This window comes from Osmerus eperlanus, chromosome 9, assembly GCF_963692335.1.
Source record: "Osmerus eperlanus chromosome 9, fOsmEpe2.1, whole genome shotgun sequence".
Classification (NCBI taxonomy): domain Eukaryota; kingdom Metazoa; phylum Chordata; class Actinopteri; order Osmeriformes; family Osmeridae; genus Osmerus; species Osmerus eperlanus.
The window spans coordinates 9044650-9066192 of record NC_085026.1 but is presented as its reverse complement, the minus strand read 5'-3'; the positions used below and the strand labels follow the sequence as shown (position 1 = coordinate 9066192).

Sequence of the window (21543 nt, the reverse complement as noted above, 5' to 3'; positions counted from 1 at the left end):
TGTGTAGCCATTAGCATGGATATCACACCCCTGTTAAGATACTTTCATACAACATTGCCCATCAGGGGGTGGTGGAGACATTGCACCATCTCCTTTTAAAAACATCTGTCTAACATGAACTAATCATGGCTGTCCAATCAACAGGAATATTGAATGGGCTTTCACCGTCTGCTTCAACACAAGGATTCCTGATGTCCCACTGAAGAGTTCACCTTGCACATATGGGATGAAGTACCAGAAAAGCTAGTATGAGGACAGTTAGCTTGACTGAACAAACATCCCTTAGATTTTTCAACAATGCATTTTCTACCCAAATGTACAAAGAAACAAATCAAAATCCATGAATTGCAATCATTGTATTTTCTGTGCTTCAGAACCAGAACGGGAAGGTTGGTTCATTTTCAGTTGTAGAAGTGTGTGTGTGTGTGTGTGTGTGTGTTTGGGCTGGAGGACGGGGAGGGGGAGGGCACAGGCAGTGAGCACATCTAGTATTTTGTGTAACCCAAATAAGCAGGGATCCTGCAAGATGGACCCTAAGAGGGTTTTCCTCCATAGCTGGACAATTTCATGCCCTTCAGGGATCTCATACATCAATTCAATTTATTTCAGTAAATGGACCAATTCATCAGGGAAATTTAGAATGTCGTCTGTGTTTTCCATCAAGCCGTACCTTGCTCTGCTTTATCATCTCCACCAATGGATTAAACACGTCTGCAGAAGTTAGAAGAAAAAAAGTGCGGACATCTTGACAGTCGCCAAGGTGATGTGTTATTATGATTTTCTTCTACATGTGTAATAAAGCAGGAATATAATGTAAGAAGCATGACATCTCACACAGCCACAACCACATTTCAATGTGTGTTAGCAGAGTTAAAGCAATCGCATCAAATGAAACGGACTACATCCGTGTAGTCTGTGAGGGACGACGTTGGGTTTCTTGACGTAGGTCACATCTCTTGACTTCATGTCAAGAACCATCAATTCTATGTTGACATGTTCTTCATAAAAAAACAAGTGTTGTGGTGGAGCCACAACAGCACGGTAACAGAAGTGATAACTCAGCGCCTGGGAGAGGAGGGAGGCAGTGAGCGTCTGCCGGGCGGAATCCTTCCAGATGTCTGTGCGCGATACGCCCCTCCTCCCGCCCGCCACCCGGTGCTGACGAGCCTGTGTCATCCCCGTGACATTTTCAGAGCCATCACATTCCATCAGGACAGTAATTAATCAGAGCCATAACAATGTGATGGTGGCCTAGAACAGTCGCGTTGCCACGGCACCGGAAGGAGAGGGAGAGAGAACACTGCCAGGGACCTCCGCGGTGCCCACCAGGGTGCGACAGGAAGTACTTCCACGGCAAGTCGTCAATGACATCCCGCCTGTCCCCATAGTGACATGTGTCCTTGCTGGTCCACACCAACCCAGACTGTGCCTTCACAGTCAAGAGATACACAAGCTTCATTAATATGATCAAGATCTTCCAAACGTGAGTGGGCCATATCAGCCACATGGACATGCTGTAAAACAAATAACAAAATGCACCACTTTTATAATCCACTGTCAATTTAGAATCCCAACTTCCAACCATTTACATAAAGATCTGGTTCAGCCCATCTCGTTCTCTCATACTGACGAGGTAAGGGTTTAACACCATACTGTGAGCCATTGGTTGTAGTCCTCACTGATAATGTGGTTGTGTAATCCCATTCACAGTATTGTTAATCCTGTCACCTACTGGCTAGCCAGGAGGGGTATGTGAACTTGAATCAGCAGGGCGATTAAGTGACACAAGCTGCAGGCAACAATTGAGTTGAATGAGGACCAGATGAGCCCAGGAGTTTCAGGCTATGTAGAATGTACAAGATTAGACAACACAAGGGCAGACAGCTGTGGTGATTCTTTGAAAATTCAACAACAATTCAAATTCAACTATTTGACTTAGTTGCATTACCTGGACTGAAGATTGTTGTATTTGAATATCTGAATAAGTGTTTTGGTGACTGTGGATATCTTCAAACCAATAGCCAATACAGTCACTCATCCGTACTTTCATACTTTGTTAGCATTTACATCTAGCCTTGTTTGTTTGGTGTTTTCCTAGCACACTGTGACAGGCATTTCCTGGTTTGCTTGTCACCTTGTCACTGTGACCTTTACATGTGACATAGCAATGATTGTAGGAGTGCTCTTCAGCCAAGTGGATACTAAATGGAAGGTGCCATTGCATGTCAAACAATTTAGCCATTACTGTCAACACTTCATGTTAGCCTGTAGCTATCGTCTGAAACACGCATCTATACTTGTTTTAATTGTTGTGCATATGTATGAGCTATATGTATGTTTGTATGATTGTATATTTTGTACGTTCCCTTTATGTAATATGTGGTAGTCAGTATGTCTGTATGTATTTATGTTTGTGTGTTTGTGTGTACCCCTATTGTAATATGTTATGTGTACTTTTCTATCTGGACCTTGAGTCTGCAAAATAAAGTTATATATATATATCTGTGGGATGGAATGGCTTCAATCCAGTAGGAGTCTGCTACAGGACACAGGGTGACAACAGAACACATGCAACATTTATATGTTTAATTCCACCACTCATTAATCTTCCATAAACAGATGGATCAATGTTAAAAGATTAGAACACTTGATTCCTTTCATCACCTGTTAGTTTGTGTTAATCCTGTGGTTTACCTCACTAGGGTTTAAGGTAATACAGAGTTGTAGAGAAAATAAAAAAAATGAAATAAAAGCTTTACCTTTCAGTCCACCAAACCAGGTGAGTTGAAATTATTATGAAAGCTGCTGAAGCAAGAAGGTAAAGGTGCTGTGCTCGGGGGAGGGGGAGGGGGGGGGGTGGAGGCCCACGGACAGTCCAAGGCCTTAGAGAGCACGGATGCTGGTGGAAATGCCTCTGTAAGCACTGGAATTATTAACATTTAGGTATGCTTACAAGACAGTATTAAATCAAAGTAAGCAAAAATATCAAAAAAGGCTGCAGTGCTGTAGGACCGCACATACACACTTTTATTCACTCATTTACATTTCATGTCAAAGTTGCCCTCCTCGACACTCCCATCTTTTATTGAGAAATGAACCGAGCTCAGAAGAAGCCTTGAGGCTGGAGAGCGTATCTTATCACTGACCCCTTTTTGTGTCAGTCTTTGAAAGCTCGATATTTCTTGACTGTTGTAATATTTTTGCAGCGAAGTAAGGGTTTCTCTCTGCACGTGTCAGGACTTTTCCCCCTTTTCCCCAAGTCTGTTGCCAAACAATACTGTAATGAGACCAAAACATTTATTTGTCAATAATAGTAAGGGGGGAAATGCGAATGACTACGGTACATGCATGCAGATCCATTGCTCCAAAACACAGTTGATGCAGATACTGATTTAGGTGGCGCTTTGTAAGAATTTGTTTGGGGGTGTTGTATTCATTACAGTGACGTGTAGATCATTATTGGCAAATTGTTTTGTGTAGCCATTGCCCACATTTCAAATTCACACGTCTTCACATGCACCCAAAATGTTAAAAAAAAAATTGTATTCATGGATTTGGATATGCTTACCAAAGAACCTTGACACATCTCACGTCTCAGAGGCTGCTGGTTAGTGGGTGTCAGTATGTTTTAGCAGCCAGAGCTCCGTTTCAGCTCTGTCTAACCCTCCTACCCTACAACACTGTCTACTTGTGTGATGGATGAGAATTGATGGGCAAATCAATCGAGATCACAGCTTAAATAAAGAGTGATTTTAATTGACTTAGTGTTATTGACTTGTGATTCCCTCTGGCTCTTCCTGACCACTTGCAACAGAGAGTGAAAAGAGGGGATGGAAATGCTAACAGTCAGTTGTTAATCATGTGGAACAGAGTTAAAGGAGGATTGACAAAAGCAATTCAGATAAATGTCTACTTGGAAGAACCTGATTCCATGCTTGCAGTCTAGTCTTTAGTGTGTTTTCAAACATCCAATAACTCACATGTATTCATACAAAACATTTCTGAAGTGTATATAGGTTTTCTTATGACTCAGCACCAATGATTTAGACTGAAGTATAACTGTCTGAACAACTAACTGGCTGGCTGGCTGACTGACTGACAAATATGACATACAAAGACATTGAAAAGTTCGGGACAAAAAACCTTGAGAATATCACCTCAGATTATTCCATTCAGAACAGGAGGAACTTTGGATAACGTGCAATATTAATTAAGCAAGAAGACAGTGGTTGAAAATAGATAAACATTCTAATGGGATTCTTTAGAAACCTAACTGAAGACTATGACAGTAAATGTGACCCAAAGACCTTAATGAATTCAAAAATTCTGCTGATGGAAATGTTTTAGCATACAGAGCAGGAAGCTTCCAGAACCTTAAAAACGTAATATGATAGGAGAGACGTGAGGAGAATTTTAAATTTCCATCAGCAAACATTCTGAGATATATTTTAGAATATCTTGTAAAAGCTAAATGAATGAGGATGTGGATGTGTTTATGCAATGACATCCAACCTGCCAGAATTATGGCACTGTGGTAAATAAACTCTGAAAAATCTGCCAATGTATCATCATTTTCAAATGATTATAAGTGAACAGATTTCCCATTTACAACAAATGAATCAAGATACACATCTAGATTAACTGCAGTTGGGTCATATAATTTATCAGCATATTATTAATGAAATAACACTACCAAATTAAATGAATGTCTGAACCCCTAAAGCATTGGATCTTTCTCAGTCTCCGAGAGTTTGGTCAGTGGAGACTCTAATTTCTAGAGAACTATAGCCATTCCATTACAGACGAGGCAGGATGGGAAATGATCATTTTTTTCACACCGAATGAGACAGACAGATACAATATCTGCTGGTATCAGAGCAGCGGTTGGAGAAGCAGGAATCCCTCTCTCTCTCTGCCTATGAAATATGCAGAGTCTGCATATGATTATGAATCGAAACCTGAAACATAGCCCCTAACCTTTGATACACGCACAGTCAGCACAAGGGAATGCCTGTAAGATTAGCACGAGGGAGAGGGGGGGGTTGCCGATCCCTATTGCGTTGGAGCAGTTCAGAACCGGCTGTTTTAATAATGCATACTCACTCATAAATATAGTCAACCTCCCGTCAAGCACAGTGAAATTAAACAAGTTTCGCATCTCAGAACGGACTTGCTCAATGCTAGGGTTTTTTGTCAAGGACTAGTCAATGGTGATCTCTCATTTTAGTCCATTGCGGTTGGTTAAATGTGATGTAGATTGGAGATGTTAATCAGTGATCATGGAGGAGTTATTAGAGCATGCTGAGCCATAGCAAGTCCATATAAGGCTGAACAATTGTAATTTGTAGGCTTAAGTGTACTTTGGCGTGGATTCAAAATAATCACTTCTTCATGAGAAAGTATCTTTTAGCTTTCAATCCCTTAGAATAAAAAACAACAAACTAATACAGCTTAGATATTGCACAAATCAAACACAACTAAAGGAACTAGGGAAAATAATCATAATCAGCACAGCTAAAGATAACAGTAAAAACTTGACGTAACTCTCCCTCCAGAAAGGCTTCTGGTCTACTCCTACAATCCTCCAACTCTCCCATCTACCTACATGCCAGGTAGCTAAACACAGACAGGCTTGCAGCTGACACAGTTTATACTCTTCCTACTGAGTTATTGATGGATGGATTGAGATCTGGAAGACGATGGGCTGGAGCTCATTTCAACCTCACGCCTAATCCCAAATGTATGTCTTTTTAAGTGAGACCATTAATTAAAAAGAAAGAGGCAGAAAGGTAGAGACAGACAGAGGGAGAGAGAAAGAGAGAGATAGAGCGAGAGAGAGAGTAAGAGAAAGAGAGTGAAAGAGAGAGAAATACAGACCTGAAGACAGAGAAAGGGGTTTTCTTCATTGAGTGAGTGTGCTGAACCTTCTAAATCACCTGGAATGAGCACATCACAACAGTCCGGGCAGTACAGACTCAGACATCTCTTCCAATTCCATTTTTAATATCACTGTATCTCCTGAACCATCCAGGATCTTTCTGCCGTAATCCCTCTGCTACATATTCCCCATGCTCAATATGTTAATATCTCCCACCACATGCATCATTCGTCAGGGACATGGCTGGTGACTCTGCATCTGTTTCCAACCAGACAGATGTGCTAACACGCTCTTCTAAAGCCCTGGGTGCCTTTCTATGGTTGATTCGCCATGCGCGTTACATGATAATAAGATCAGTTCATTTTTCATGTTAAACACACATTGTAAACCCTCGGACAACAGACATATCAGGGTAGTTAGGGGTGTTTTAACAGACCTTATTGTTTACAGCAGTTAAGAGAGGTGTTCCATGGCAGATGGCGATAAGTGCATTGGTGTTACCCATTAGACCAGATACAGCAGAGATTGTGTGCCATTTCGGCTCTGCGCCCAAATCCTTATATTTTCCAGCTTCCCTAAAGCTGCATTTCTATTGCATTTATTCATATAGAAATAACAATTTTCTCAGCTTACAAAGCCCTGACCCTCCACACACAAAATCGCATATTCAAATATTTCTGTAAGTGGGAACAAAACTCTTTGAAGTTGTTTTTTTATAATTACAAAGTGGTTTTGACAGACAGTGCTGTTGTTAGTCTAACGACAAATATTGGTCTTGAAGGACATATTTTGCATAAATATGTAAGCAACAGCATTATTGGCTTTGATAAAACTTGCCTCCACAATCGTGAAATTACCCTTGTTCCCACATGAAGGTGTCAAGGGTTAAGGATAATGCAATAATGCTGAAACGCACCTGATTAAATGTCTAGCACTCTGTTCAATTAGTGGGATGGAATTAAGTAAAGTAGTTAGGTAAAAAATAAATAAAAGTGGGATGTTTCCTGTATACTTAACTTTTTTGTTGCCTTCAGCAAAGTAACCAAAAGGGGTGACTTTGGAATTCTTAGTCATAGTACCACACAACTTAAAATACACATTTTATACAATCATCCATCTCATACAGACAATTTGTAATTCTGATTTGGACTTACATTTGTACATAAATCTGAGGGGGTTGGCATTTGCGTGTCTGTTTATGAAAAAGTATTCATTTATTGTGTCTTCCTCGCAATTTTACCTTTACGTTGTGTGCATTCAAAGATAACTCTGCAACCCATAAAAGATCGAAATGATAAGAGGTATTTTGTGGTTGTTTATTACAATTATTTTCCATACCACAAATGTATTTTAACTATTCCAAAGGCAATACGACTGGAAGCTCCTCAGCAGCCTTTGAAAGTTGACTCCCACTTGAAGCAACTGACCATCTGTAATGATCGGACTCAGGAGAAGTGGTAGCGATCCAAGTGCGGGCTTTTAATGGTAGTACAGAGTAGTCAGACAGGCACAGGTCGTCAACAGGCAAACAGCAAGGTAGGCAAATCCAAAGGATAGTCGGGTCACAGTCTTGGGTCTAACAGGGGCCGGCAGGAATTTCAGAGACTAGGCACAGAGCAGGTACGGATTTCAAGCAGGGGTCGTTATCTCCGTTTCTAGAAAATCCAAAGGGAAGAGCAGAAGAATGGTCGAGGCAAAAACAAAGGTTCGATACACATAAATCTCTTAGATAAGTAACACAATAACTAAGACTTTGCAGTGAAGAAACAGGCTAAGCTGGTATATATAGATCGAATATTCTAATCAGGCAAATGAGGTGCAGGTGTGAGTGTGTGTTGAGTAACGTCAAAACTCTGGTGACAGTGATCTGGGAAGGGGAGCCACCACTGTCACACCGTCAAAAGCATCATTGGCTAATTTGTTTTTATCAAAGTCACCTCTTCTTCATGCTTGAGTATTGTTTATCGCACAAAAGTCTGTCATTATGGAATGTAATATGTGCTGCTTACAGTACCAAGCAGTACTGAGAGGAATACATTTGAATGCATTTCCATGAGATGAAAACATCTTAAGTGTATATGCGCTGACCCGGGGACATTTCCGGATGGGCTCCATCCGTTTGAAGGCATGTTTGGAGGATAAATATAAAAGCTGCAGCAAGTGTTGCAGTCAGTCAGCGTGCATTCGTGTTTGGATGAGAGAGAGAGAGGGACAGAGAGAGAGAGAGAGAGAGAGAGAGAGAGAGAGAGAGAGAGAGAGAGAGAGAGAGAGAGAGAGAGAGAGAGAGAGAGAGAGAAGAGAGAGAGAGGTTCTTTGCAAACAGGCTTTCATGTGCTTAGGCTGACAGGCGTTTGAAGTAAGTGGTCGAGTGTGAGATTAGGCTTGAGTGTGAGAGGACGGCCTTTCGAGAGAGAGAGAGAGAGAGAGAGAGAGAGAGAGAGAGAGAGAGAGAGAGAGAGAGAGAGAGAGAGAGAGAGAGGAGAGAGGAGAGAGAGAGAGAGAGAGAGAGAGAGAGAGAGAGAGAGAGTACCTGATGTATATCCTCCGAGTTTGTGACAACACTTCCACAGCAAAATATCCTCGCATTGATCAGTTTAATCTAAGCGCCACAACACAACACTACACAACACTTTTAATTGGTGTACTTCCCAATGCTACTTTTTAATTTGAATTGAATTCCCTCTTGTTTTGACATGAATCTGTTTCCTTTTTCTCCACGAACACTAATTTGATGTTTGGCTGTTGGAGAACCAGAGAGCCATAGCTCAGGCACCTGAAATGATGCCCTCCAGGGACTGAGAACTCCTGGGTGGAACACACTCACTAAACCTGCCTCTCCCTCTCTTAGTTCATCCAAGCAAGGGCCACATTAATGTGTCACTACAGATACGCATCAATATTTCCAGCTCAGGGATTTTCATATTCACCCACAGACTGACAAACTCTATAGACTCTAACTAGATATACAGTATTTTTGAAGGTTGAAGTGCTTTACATGACAGAAATAGTTTCCTCACAGGTGGAGGCCATAGGTTGAGCTTCCCGTTATCAAAGTTCTAAGGCCTAGTATCACAAAGTCATCTGGGTTCCAACACAGAAACCTGGGGTTGCCCATGAGGAGACCTGGGTTTGATCCCCAGTGCATACAGTAAATCAAGGGGTTACACTTCAGTCTGAAATTTCTCTATAGATTCTCACAACATTGTGAAACTATTAACTATTTGAACAAGAAAAATTGTTTAAAAAAATAGTTCCTCTGTGACATGCTTGCGTGTAAAAAGGGCTATACAAATACATTTGATTTGATTTGATTCATTGAGGGTATATTGAACATTTATAGATCATCTACAAATTCACTCTTCAAAAATAGTGTTACCCATGTGTACTACAGTATATTTGCTCAGTATTATTGCTCTATGGTATGACACTGATATTTTTTGTTTTAATAACCCAATTCTAATCCATCAAGATAAAGATTATTTAAAAACTAGAGAGGGTACAATTTCTGGGGAAATTGTAGGGTGTGCTTGCTTGCGTCGGTTGCACAGGGGTCCGTTTTTGGATGACATTTTTACAACTGATATTTCTGTATATTTTATATAAAAATGCATACTTATTATTCATAAAGATTACATAGATTTAAAAGCATTTTTTTTGCTCATCATTTACAACTGAAAATACGAGTGAAGTGTAGAATGAAATAGATGTATTCTCATTTCCCCTGCAAGAGGCAGCCTCATAGCTGAATCAAAACGAATACATTTGGCAGACCGGTGCAAAAATTGACCTAATCTCTATGACTTAAACGTCCTTTTAAGTTTTTCCCTTCTCGTGATATTTTAAGGCATTTAGCCTACTCATATTGCATTCATTCATGAATAAAGAACCTCCTTTGAAGATTATTCTACGACGTTACCGGCAGTAGAAGATGGAATCGCGATTCAAACGGTACCATCTGCTAACTGAAAATATGCCCCCAAAAACGTAAATAAGCTTGACATTTATTTAGTGGAAAATCGCTTTCATAAAAAGCTCACTGGTAGCGATCGTTGTCAGTAACAACGCCAAGTGCGATATAGCCCTGTGTGGAGAGCTGCCCCGGTAAATTGTACTAACTACTACGGTACAGTACTAGACTACTGCTGTGTTCGTCTTGGTAGCGATTGCGTTGGTTGAATTGGATTTAACGTTCCGTTGTACGGTTTAGATTTAACAGATTGACAAAGTTTAGGCTGTGGCAATGAAGTTAAGGTTAGTAGTTAGATAGACTTTTGATTTAAGTAAGGGGAGTGCCGAACATGTTCTGTCGCCGTTTGACTTCCTACAGCTGTAGATGTTTTTGTAGTGTCTCGCGTAGGCTACAGCGTTGCAGTGAGCAACACTGGTTTGAAACCACAGGTAATGATAATTTCACCCACAAATCGTTTACTTGTAATGTAATGTCATAATAAATCCTACAACGAAAATGTATTTGTGAGGAATGTTTATTTTAACGATTGAAAACAGATGCATCATAGACCACTGTAGTATGTGTTGCCCGGGCAACAGAGGCTAATGTCATGATGATAATACTTCAGTGACATAGTAGACTACTGTTTCCGAAAGTAGATGTACTTCCTTAATAAAATCAGCTTATATTGTACATTACACGTCACAATTGTGTGTCATATCACAAAGTAAAATTAGTAAATAGTTATCACCCTGGCCTCTTTGCTTGTGGCGTTTCTGCAGCTGCCTTGCAGTAAAGCAGTTAGCTTAGCTATCTCCCAGAAGTTAACGAGCTGCTAAACTAATGTTCTGCTAGAGGTAGTCACGCGAGTTTTCGTGACGTTAGTGACGTAAGTAGCGTCATTGACTGTGGCTAGCAAGTTAGCCACCGTTAGCTTCACTTTTCGCCACAAAAACTTAATTTCCACTTAAACCATGCAACGGAACGTAAATCCCAATAGAAGCAACTCAATCGCTACCAAGACGAAACTTTTGACACCTAGGTTGTATATGTAGGCCAAATATTGACTGAGTTTTAGGGGGGCAAAAAAAATAAAAATACAAAATAATATATATGTGAGAGAACAAAGGTTGTGCCCTTGCCGAAGGCAAAGCACACCCAATTGGTTATTTATTGATCCATACAAAGGATTAACATACAAAGTATAGTATAATTGTAATATTTCAGATATGAACCACATTACAATGAACATTAGCTAATCTGATCAAAGCTGTGATGGAATTATTGAATAACCATGTGTCTGAGTTATTCCATGGCAGTAATCTTAGCCAATAAAGTGGATACCAATGTCAGAAAAAGCGCATATAACAGAATAAGCTAAAATCTTAACCCAAACTAACCTAGACTCCAGACCCATGCTTTGACAGTGCCTTCCCAATCTTCCTATCACATCTATCTTCCAAGATGAATGGAATATTATTTAACAACCCTCATCATCTTTCCCCCAGAATGTGTTCTACTGACATGGCAGCCTGGGATAGTGCAGCTGCTGGCGTCTCTCTCTCTGCTGGTCTCCCTCTGCATGTCTTCTCTAAGGCTGAGGGGTAGTCCATGTTCCTGTCTTGTTCCCCTCTAATGATCATTAATGGCGGCCATGACAGTGTCTCCTTCTGTGGACAGACGACCACACTTAAATCCCACTTATCTATTAACCGCTGAACTACCAAAGCGCCCCATGGCAGAGATTTGAGGTTGCTGAGATTTTGGAAGCACCCAGGTGCAGTATCCCCTAATCCTTGATTGTCAGGTTTACCTGTTTTTGAGGCAGTTCATGTGGGCTGATTGACACCAGCAGGAAAGTTTCTTGGCCCTGTTTGTGGTCGACTTGTTTGTGTAGAGAAAAACTTTCGCTGTCTCAATAATGGATGAGACTGAGCTGCTGAGCTGTGGTGTCTGAAGGAGGCAGGAGAAGGCCAACGTTAGGAGCGAAAACAAGCACACGGAGGTGTAGTCAAAGGAACAAAAAACACAGACCACTTCTGTCATTGTCTTAGGAATAAAAGGATTTCACGTCAACACCATGAGTCATAATACAGAACACCTGAGCTTTTTAGCAAGACCAAGACCAGTTTCCATCCTTCCTTCTGAATGTAGCGAATCAAAATGCTTTTGCCTGCAGCTCAACTTATCTGTAGGTTTCAAAGTCTCAGACTCTGCCAACCAGGATTCAAGACATTGGTGCTGCCCTTTACAACACACTGAGCGAAGGGGATATACCCCATCACTGCAGGTAATCCCGAGGTCCTGTCATCTCTGTTTTGCAAACCCATGCAAACCGCTTTGTGCAGAGCGGTTCAGCAAAGGGACAAGCAGGTGAGTCTTGTGGTGAGCGGTAGTTTAGCAGCTCAAACTAAGGGGGGAGAGTCAAGCAGTTCAACCGTGTGGTCAACACACATCCCAACTGCACAGTAAGACTGAGTAAGAGTAAGATTCAGAAGATCACTATACTGTATTTTAAGGTACCCCAAGATTTATGACTGGTCTGTCATGAGTTAATGATGGGAGAGTGTATCTACCACTGAATTCGAATATTTTACCTTGGGAAAAAATGTGTGTGTGATTTGGTTATCAGATGACAGAAACGAATTAGATGGCCTGTCTGATTAATCATTATTAATGTACCTGCGGGTGGCGGTATTCTACGTAAATTATTCTGAGACAGGAAAGGACTGAAAGTAAGCAATACAAATATGCACACCAATGATTTCAGCCTGCAGGAATGTTTCCTTTACATTTCCATTTTTATTGCTGTCCATTCCAGGCCATTTCATTCGCAAAGCAACGTCAAGACTAAACCAATTTGTTTAGGCTGTTTCCCATTCTAAACATTTCCATTACGTAACTTGCCCTCCCATTTTAATGAAATATTATCTATGTAAAACGGTTGGACATCAAGTTTGGGAAACAGTATAAATCTAATCCCTGCAGGGATCACTAAACATGGACTATGAAGTTATCTAATTTGAATCAACTTTATGGAGCAGAAGGCAGAGTTTGATCAGAACAACCGAGCCAACATTAATCAAGGATGTCCACTTAGGCTGACTGGGGATACAGTAGTGGTATTCTGCCATTGAAACTGTCCAAGTCAACTGGACAAAAGGTCTTCTCAGATGAAGCAGTACTACTCTATATACAGTACAAACTTTGTATTCAGCTGAAGCACTGTAACATCTGTAATGCTTTTCTTACATTTAAGTGTACTTCTTGTAAATATCCAATTTCTTAAGTAGCTTTCATTGAAAACTGGCACTTCAATATGAATGTTTTAATTGATAATCACTCTAGCAAATGAAGCGAAACAAGTGTCTGAAAAAAAGACAGAGGTTGTCAGTGATAAAACATCTTTGACGTCTACTGATAAAAATCAGTTAGAGATTAGCCCTGAAAGTTAAATGCTGTAAACATACCAGTTTACTCGTACCTTTCACAGTCAACACAAACTACATTTTCACTGAAAGGCCTGAAATAAAAAGAAGAAAATGAATGGCATGAATACATCTGCCTCTTCTTCTGGGAGGTAAAGAGAGATCCAGCCAAGGTGATTCACGCTTCAGTGTCACTGTCAGTGAGCCACAGAGACAGGCGTCTCCTAAGCACAGCACTCTAACCATGAGCTCATGTTTCTCTCCAACAGAGGAAATGCAGGAAGAAGGAAGCAGAACGAGAGGAGAGGATGCCTGGATTCTGGAAGAGTGGTCTCGCCTGTAGGCAAACACTCACATTGGATCAGTGGGTCCATTAATGTTCATGGTTGCTGGTTCTGGAACCATAGACAGCAGATGGGGAGGTGTGTAACATGACGCCTCACAGGCCTTAAAGAAAAAAAACGCTGTCTGTTGAAGAGAATTGTCCAAGAAGTAGCGTGCAGACACACACACGCATGAGCACACAAACATGCAGACACGCATTGCACACACACACACACACAAACCACACAAACAGACACACACAAACGCGCAGGCACACACTCACAAACTCACTAAGAAGTGAGGAGCCCCTCGCCCCTCAGCCAGGCCCCTGTCACAAGCACTTCTTGTCGTCAGGCATTGTGTGACTCCCCTGAGCTGGTTGCCAGGCAACCACAGTTGCATTGATATGCACAAGAGAGAGAGAGAGAGAGAGAGAGAGAGAGAGAGAGAGAGAGAGAGAGAGAGAGAGAGAGAGAGAGAGCAGGGGATACCTCTCTTGCCTCTGTGGCGTGGCATCAGCAAAGGCGTCAGCACGGGGTGCGAGTCTGGCTCAGCGGCTGCCGTCTCTTATAGCAGCCGAGCGCTCGCGCTGCGCTCAGTCACACAGGGAGACACAGCCAGTGAAGCGCAGGAGAACACTTGTCAGACAACTAATCGCTAGGGAAACAGGAGCACACCAACATTTACAAGTCAGTCAACGTTTCTACTTTTCCTTTATCCTGGATGGGGAAACCTTCTGAAACTCTTGGTGGTGTACAGAAGAAAGTTTGACGGCTTGTTAGACGACGTCTCTGCCAACTTAGAGATAGGTGGATGTCCAGCCTTTAGGAGAAAGACAGGGCAGGGGTACTTGAAGGGATTGAGGTTGAGCTTAGCAGGGGCGTACTGTTCAGAAGAACATGGATCTGCACATATGAAACTGCCTCCTTCCTCCCCTCTCTCTCTGATCTGCCTCTTGACTGGCTCCACACTTCAACCTGACACAAACTCCCCCAGCAGAGAGAAGAAGAGAAGAAGAGAAGATCAGGTCGAAAAGGAGAGGACAGGAGAAGCCAGGAGAGGAGGAACGAGAGGAGGAACGAGGGGAGAGAAGGGAGGAGAACGCCGGCTCCTCCGGCTCGTCGAGGCGGAGGAGGAGGACTCCGGGAGGCGGCGGCAAAGAGAACTTGGCCACGAGTGAGATGAAACTCGGGGAGCAGACGTTCCACCGCCGCAGGGTACGACAGCCAACCACAGCCCTCCAATCGGACAGCCCGGAAGACGAGCCAGCCCTCTCTGGACCCAACGCTGAAGGATGAGAGGACACGACTTTCCCCTTAGTTGCCAGGGATGTCGGCGCGTCACGGAGAGACACCCCCCTCCAGCATGTCCAATGCTATGTTTCTCCTGATGCTCTGCAAGGTAAGCCCTCCACAGAACTTGCTGTATTTCACAGGGTTTATGAAACAGTTTGCGAGTCATGTAGAAGCTGCATCCATTTGAACAACAAAAGACTTCAAACACGCTCTACAAATGATCTACCAACAGGATCTCCAACTTGGACAAGTTTTTGAGTGTGTCGCTTGAAGCACTTTATAAAGGAGTTTACATAACATTGGTATGAACCGCTACAGTACTGTCCTGTCTCCCTTGGTGCTGTATGAGGCTCAGTCAGCTGAGAGTGCCATATGTTCAGGTTCATATGCACTGCTGGGAATCCTATGCAGCGCGTTGTCAAAAAACAATTGAGACATTTTACAGTAGATATCACGCATATGATATCATTGATAATATGGTACGTTGAGACATTTTTACCAATATTGTTGGGTAGGAACAATAAGAAAAGGTCTACTCGGGCTGTATGATTTTCAATTTTTTGTTATATATATTTTATTATTAATTTATAATTGTAAATGTATCTATATATAAGGAAGGGGAAATATTACACTGGATTTACTTTTGAAGCAATGTTGGATCTAGTCCAGTACCATAGGTTAAGCACTGTACAATGTGCTTCTATAATATGTACAGACTGTGTGTGTGTGTGTGTGGGGGGGTGCATAGTTCTATACGTTCCAATTTTTCTGTGTGTGTTTGCATGTGTGCACATTCATGCATCGCATTGCATGTGCACGGGCGTGTGTGTGTGTGTGTACATATGTCTGCCTTTACTTAGGAAGGAGGGGGGTTGTTTGTTTTAATTCCATTTTAAAACAATGCCAAAAGCAACTCTGCCCGTCAGAGTCAGTTAGCATCTGGAAACATTTGGCATGCTCAGAATTATCCAAGTGGCAAAAAGCCTTTACTCTCCACTGATCTGGAGATGCTTGTCCCCACTAGGTGTGGATGGAGGGCCTGGATGTGGAGCTCCAGGTATAACAGCGCTCCCCTTTCCTCCTCATGCTCTTTTTATCTGATGTGCGCTTGCGGCGTTGGCGTGGAAACTTTGGAGTCAGGTGTGTGGCATTGTTGTTGCCTTCAAACAGCAGCTTGGAACACACTAGGCAACGCTTGCTCCAACCACAAGCTCTGCTTTAAAGGTCTGATCTGTGAAGCTGAACAATACTGTGTGATAACAGATGTTAGAGACACATCAGGGATCTCTAGCTCTCTCTCAAACACACACACACACACACACACTCACACACTCTCACTATTTATCTGTCTCTCTCAAACACACACACAAACTCAAACACACACACACACTCAAACACACACACACTCACTATTTATCTGTCTCTCTCAAACACACACACAAACTCAAACACACACACACACTCAAACACACACTCACTATTTATCTGTCTCTCTCAAACACACACACAAACTCAAACACACACACACACTCAAACACACACACACTCACTATTTATCTGTCTCTCTCAAACACACACACAAACTCAAACACACACACACACACTCAAACACACACTCACTATTTATCTGTCTCTCTCAAACACACACACAAACTCAAACACACACACACACACTCAAACACACACACACTCACTATTTATCTGTCTCTCTCAAACACACACACAAACTCAAACACACACACACACTCAAACACACACACACTCACTATTTATCTGTCTCTCTCAAACACACACACAAACTCAAACACACACACACACTCAAACACACACACACTCACTATTGATCTGTCTCTCTCAAACACACACACACTCAAACACACACACAAACTCAAACACACACACACACTCAAACACACACACACTCACTATTTATCTGTCTCTCTCAAACACACACACACAAACTCAAACACACACACAAACTCAAACACACACACACACACTCAAACACACACACACTCACTATTTATCTGTCTCTCTCAAACACACACACACACTCAAACACACACACACACTCACTATTTATCTGTCTCTCTCAAACACACACACACACTCAAACACACAAACACACACACACTCAAACACACACACACTCACTATTGATCTGTCTCTCTCAAACGCACATCCAAACACACTTTCTCTTTCTTTCTCTAGTCGCCCGGCCCAGACATCAAAACAATTTTGTGCTCAGACTTATAAAGCGCACAAACAATACGGTTTTATTGACACCACAATGAGAGTAAATCCCATGTAGGCTCGCAGTGTAAAACAAAGAGACAAATCAATGCTACGTATTTACTGACATCGTAGCGCTGCTGTACACTGCCAGCGATGCCAATTTAATCTTCAACACACCTTCGCCGTCTCTGAAGCGCCAGTGTCGAGGCGCCCAGACAGAGAAGAGCGATTTGGACCGTCTCCAGAGCGTCTGTTTGGGAAGAGCAGCTGCACTCCACAGTGATGTGTTTTCCTCTTTTTTTGCTCTCAGTTTTGGCAAGCTCTCTCCCTCTCTCTCTCCCCCTCTCCCTTTCTACCGCCCCCCCTCTATCTCTCTCTATCCCTGTCTCTCGCCACCGCTCTTTCTATCAGCAGAGAGCAGCCGTGTTCACGCATGAGGGCGCAGTCAGGGTGCCACACAAAGACTCATTCAGGTTGAGGGAAACCCCGTTTATTGGCCTCCCCGTGAGGGGTAATCAGATGCCATTGTGGGAGATCTGAAGCTGGGCAAACAGAGAGCACTCCAGACAGCGTTGGATCTAGCTCCTCTCTCCAGCAATATGCAGTGAAGCACATAATGGCCCAACTTGAAGATGCTGGTGACAAGACCATATCTTGCATATTAGGATTCATCTCCTTCCCATATTGACAGCTGTAATATGCAGTTATCCAGCTTCCTGGTGTTAACGATTCATCTACACCTTGTTCGAATCAACCCACTAAAACAACGGCATGGTGATCGATGTTGGTCACAGTGACACGTTGATCCCAAACAGGACATCATCATCACGCTGCCTCTCCTGCCTGTTTGTCTTAGCCACATGGGACTTCACATTGTTTCATGTGTTCTGCCCCGAGATGCTTTAGGTCTGTCTCTGACATAATGGCAGGTTAAAAGGTCCATTGACCAGAATGACCCGTCTCGGGGGCAGGGGACTGACTGCGACTCCGACATGTCCTCATGGTCCGTCTGGAGACTGCCTCTCGCTGCTTCACTACTGTCAGCGTTACTGTCCTCGGAGTCCCTGGAGCTGGACTGGAGTCTGCTGAAATGTACTGTATGTCCTGAGTGTGACAGGAACTTTTACCTCAACCAAACAGTTTGAGAAGAAGTCAAGACTTGGGTAGGGGAGAACTAGGACAGGGGCGAGAAAACACAAAGGGCTGTTACTCTACCCAAAAGGATACATAGATTTCAAATTACTCTCCAAACGAGCCTCCGTGGATTGTGTTCATAATCTGGCTTTTCCAGATGTTAATTACAGCAAACAATTGAGTGAGATAGTATCGACCATCATCAGCCAAAGAGCAGGGGAAGTGTTGGCAGTGTAGACACTGTGATGGGTGGAGGGAAGACAGACTGAATATTAAACTTATACTGATGCGGTTCTTCCCTGTGGCTGATTCAACACTCGGGCCTGGGTGTGTTTGCATAGAGGGACGCTGGAAAATTGGCTGGTGAGGAAATGAATGCGGAAAGTGTTTGTCCTGTCATTAACCTATCGTGAACTACAGAACAAGTCAACGTTTTGAATAACTGATATAGTGAGTCTAACGAATGAGCAACTGGCCTCTTCAGACATTTACCTTGACAATTATTCGATTTTCAACTTGTTTGGTTTCTCTTTAAATCCCCAATAAGACCCACAAACTACAACATTATCACGTGAATGCATTCATTACAATGCTGAGGAAAAAATTATGCTCAAATTCCAAGTATTTAGACTGGCTTCATGGACTGTAGACAATAACCCTGGCCCTGCCAGAGAAGGCCCACTCCACACCACTGGTTGGGTCGACTCCTCAGCGGGCATGATGAGTGCTCCTGCTCTTCCTGTAGAAGCGTAAAAACTCGTCGACCCGTTGGATGAGCTACGGTCTTGCAGGACGTGTTCGGATGCCAACCTGCTCCTTTGGGCTGCAAACACCCCCTGCTCCTTCACCACACACGGAGCCTGGCTGAATCACACTCACCTCATGCACCCCCTTCTCTGACATACACACACACACACACACATAGGTATACTGTATTGTAGACCGCTGCAAAAGCCACAACACATACATAGCCATTCAACTACACAGACACTTTTTCTTCAGACACACGCATGTGCCTTTACAGAGGTAAAGGTATATGTATATATGGTATATATCACTGATGGATCATACACATACCTCCAACCACACACACACAGACTTGTCTTCAAGCCACACAGGCACAATCCCTACCAACTACACACACACTAATTCATCGCTAAAACGAAACACACTGCCTAATGTATCAACACCTTTTTCCCAGAAACCCTACCTTACCCACTACACAGATACGCTTTAAAAATGCTTGATCGTAAACCAAACGTTTGAAAGCAACAGTGTTGATTCGAGCGTTTGACTACAGCCTTTCTTGTATTAAAACACACTTAAAGCGGATGGCTATATTTTATTTAGGAAATTAATATATTTTTGATGAAAAACGTCTCCCGTCTCTCATCTCCCTTCACTGAATAAAAGATTGCCAAGTAAAAGCTTGAGAAAAAAGGAATGCAACATCCAGGAAGTCCCTGTCCAACCAGGAGCCAATTGTGTGTGTCGTCTGTGTAGTGTCTGTGGGTCGTGTTTGAGAATTGTTATTGTTGTTGCTATCATTGCCCTGTTTCTGTGTCAACGCTTGCCTTGCACAATGCCGTGGCCAAAACGACACCAGCATAGAAAAGGATTTATTGACAAGATATTTCCCGTTGACATTAGCCGTATTGAGTCATAAAGCTGACAGAATCTCACATCAACCTCGAGTAATTCAGTCCCAGACTTCCTCAGACATCCTGGCGCTCTGTTCCCAGCACATCAGCTTCATGCAATCACCTTATTAGTTCTCAAATCCACCGACTCAAAGCTTTTGGTGAATGGCTGTGATTTTTGATTGATCAGCAAATCCAAATCTTGCCTTTCACAGATTTAACCATTTCTTAATTACACTGCTCTTGAACTTGCTTGAAATGTGTTTTTGAGCTCCTCTAACTCTCGAGCACAGTCTTTTGTAGAAAGATCAATAATCTAAATTAAACATAGCAATACAGTACACTGATTGATTGTACTTTTTCTTATCTGCTTGTTCCAGACTGGTCTGAGAGGAAAACTGAAGACTTTTCCAGGGAAAATGGTAAACACTGCCATCAGTGATGAGGAAAAAGGAATCCAAGACAAGGAGGGTAAGGAGGAATCCATCTTGGCGATGCTGGGAATCATTGGGACTATTCTCAACCTGGTAGTCATCATCTTTGTCTACATCTACACTACCCTGTAGGCCGAACCCACGGTCCTACAAAATCTGAACTACTACTAAGACTTCCTGTTTCTCCACCGGCCCTAGCAATGCTGATTGGCCGGAAGTGGAAACCAGAAGGAGGAGCAGAATTAAAAAATGGCCATCATGTTAAAAGGGATGTGAAACTGTACGGTCATGGCACCATGTGCAAGCAACGACAACTTCACAAAGTGGTGCTAAGACTGTGGGAGACTGGGCTGTTGCTGTGGGAACCATCTCTGAGGCTGTCAAAGCCATCCTTAATGAAAGACACTTTACAGTAATAACCTGTACATATGCATGAGGATACATATGCGTGTGGTATCTTTGGTCAGACATTGTCTGAGACGTAACTCCCACATGCCACTTCCACAGGAGAGAAGGAGCCGGAACTGAGTGTGGCAGCAGCTGCTTTTCCGAAAAGTTGGAAGAAGTGACATTTGTACAATGGAAATCATCAAATTTGTATCGATTTTTTGCGGTACATACGTAGGTTGGAAGATGACCTACAGTCCAGTTTGATGTGGAGGGAAGCTGACCATGAGCCTTTTTCATTCTTAAGTATGGTGGCTTAAACTCACTGTAAAGACATTCTTTACATGGAAAAAACATGAATCAAATGTTGATATGAGTGTGTTTAGTGGATAGGTTGTAGCAACATGTGAATCAACCTGGTTTAATGATTGTTCATATTGTGTCTTTTAACTATTTTAACAAATATTTGTCACATTACGTTGATAATTTAATATCAAACTAAAACAGATAGTTTATTGTGTGTTTATTGATAGATGGAGCGGGCCTCAGTAGGATATTTGTTTCCATACAAGGTTTTTTGGGGGTGTAGTTCAGGTACACATGATTTGTGAGGTAGGAACATAAACACATCCCTTACACATGTGATCTGCATGAGAAATATAAATGGACATTTACTGTAAAGGTGGTTTAGGGTTATTATATAATATAATGTCATCACACTATGTGTAAATAGCATTTTGGGGGTTTAGATATTTGGATATATATAATTTTGTGCTGCCCACTCCCTCAGTATGCCAAGTATTTCAGCTTAACTTTGACAATGACTGAAATGCCTTAAA

At 42.4% G+C, this 21543-nt stretch overlaps 1 protein-coding gene across 1 annotated transcript; it reads left to right on the top strand.

Annotated features, from left to right (window-relative positions):
• Positions 1 to 14109: 14109 nt before the first annotated feature.
• Positions 14110 to 21207, top strand: LOC134026650 (protein TUNAR-like). The gene is made up of 2 exons (XM_062469541.1): positions 14110 to 14980; positions 20264 to 21207. Exons 1-2 carry the CDS (start codon positions 14909 to 14911, stop codon positions 20447 to 20449), a joined length of 258 nt encoding a protein of 85 aa, XP_062325525.1. The 5' UTR covers positions 14110 to 14908; the 3' UTR covers positions 20450 to 21207.
• The last annotated feature ends 336 nt before the right edge of the window (positions 21208 to 21543 follow it).

Bases quoted from the DNA above. Each gene is read 5' to 3' on its own strand.
- LOC134026650 (XM_062469541.1), top strand. From the start codon at position 14,909: ATGTCGGCGCGTCACGGAGAGACACCCCCCTCCAGCATGTCCAATGCT. The intron at 14,981-20,263 runs GTAAGCCCTCCA...TGCTTGTTCCAG, and splicing joins TTCTCCTGATGCTCTGCAAG to ACTGGTCTGAGAGGAAAACT.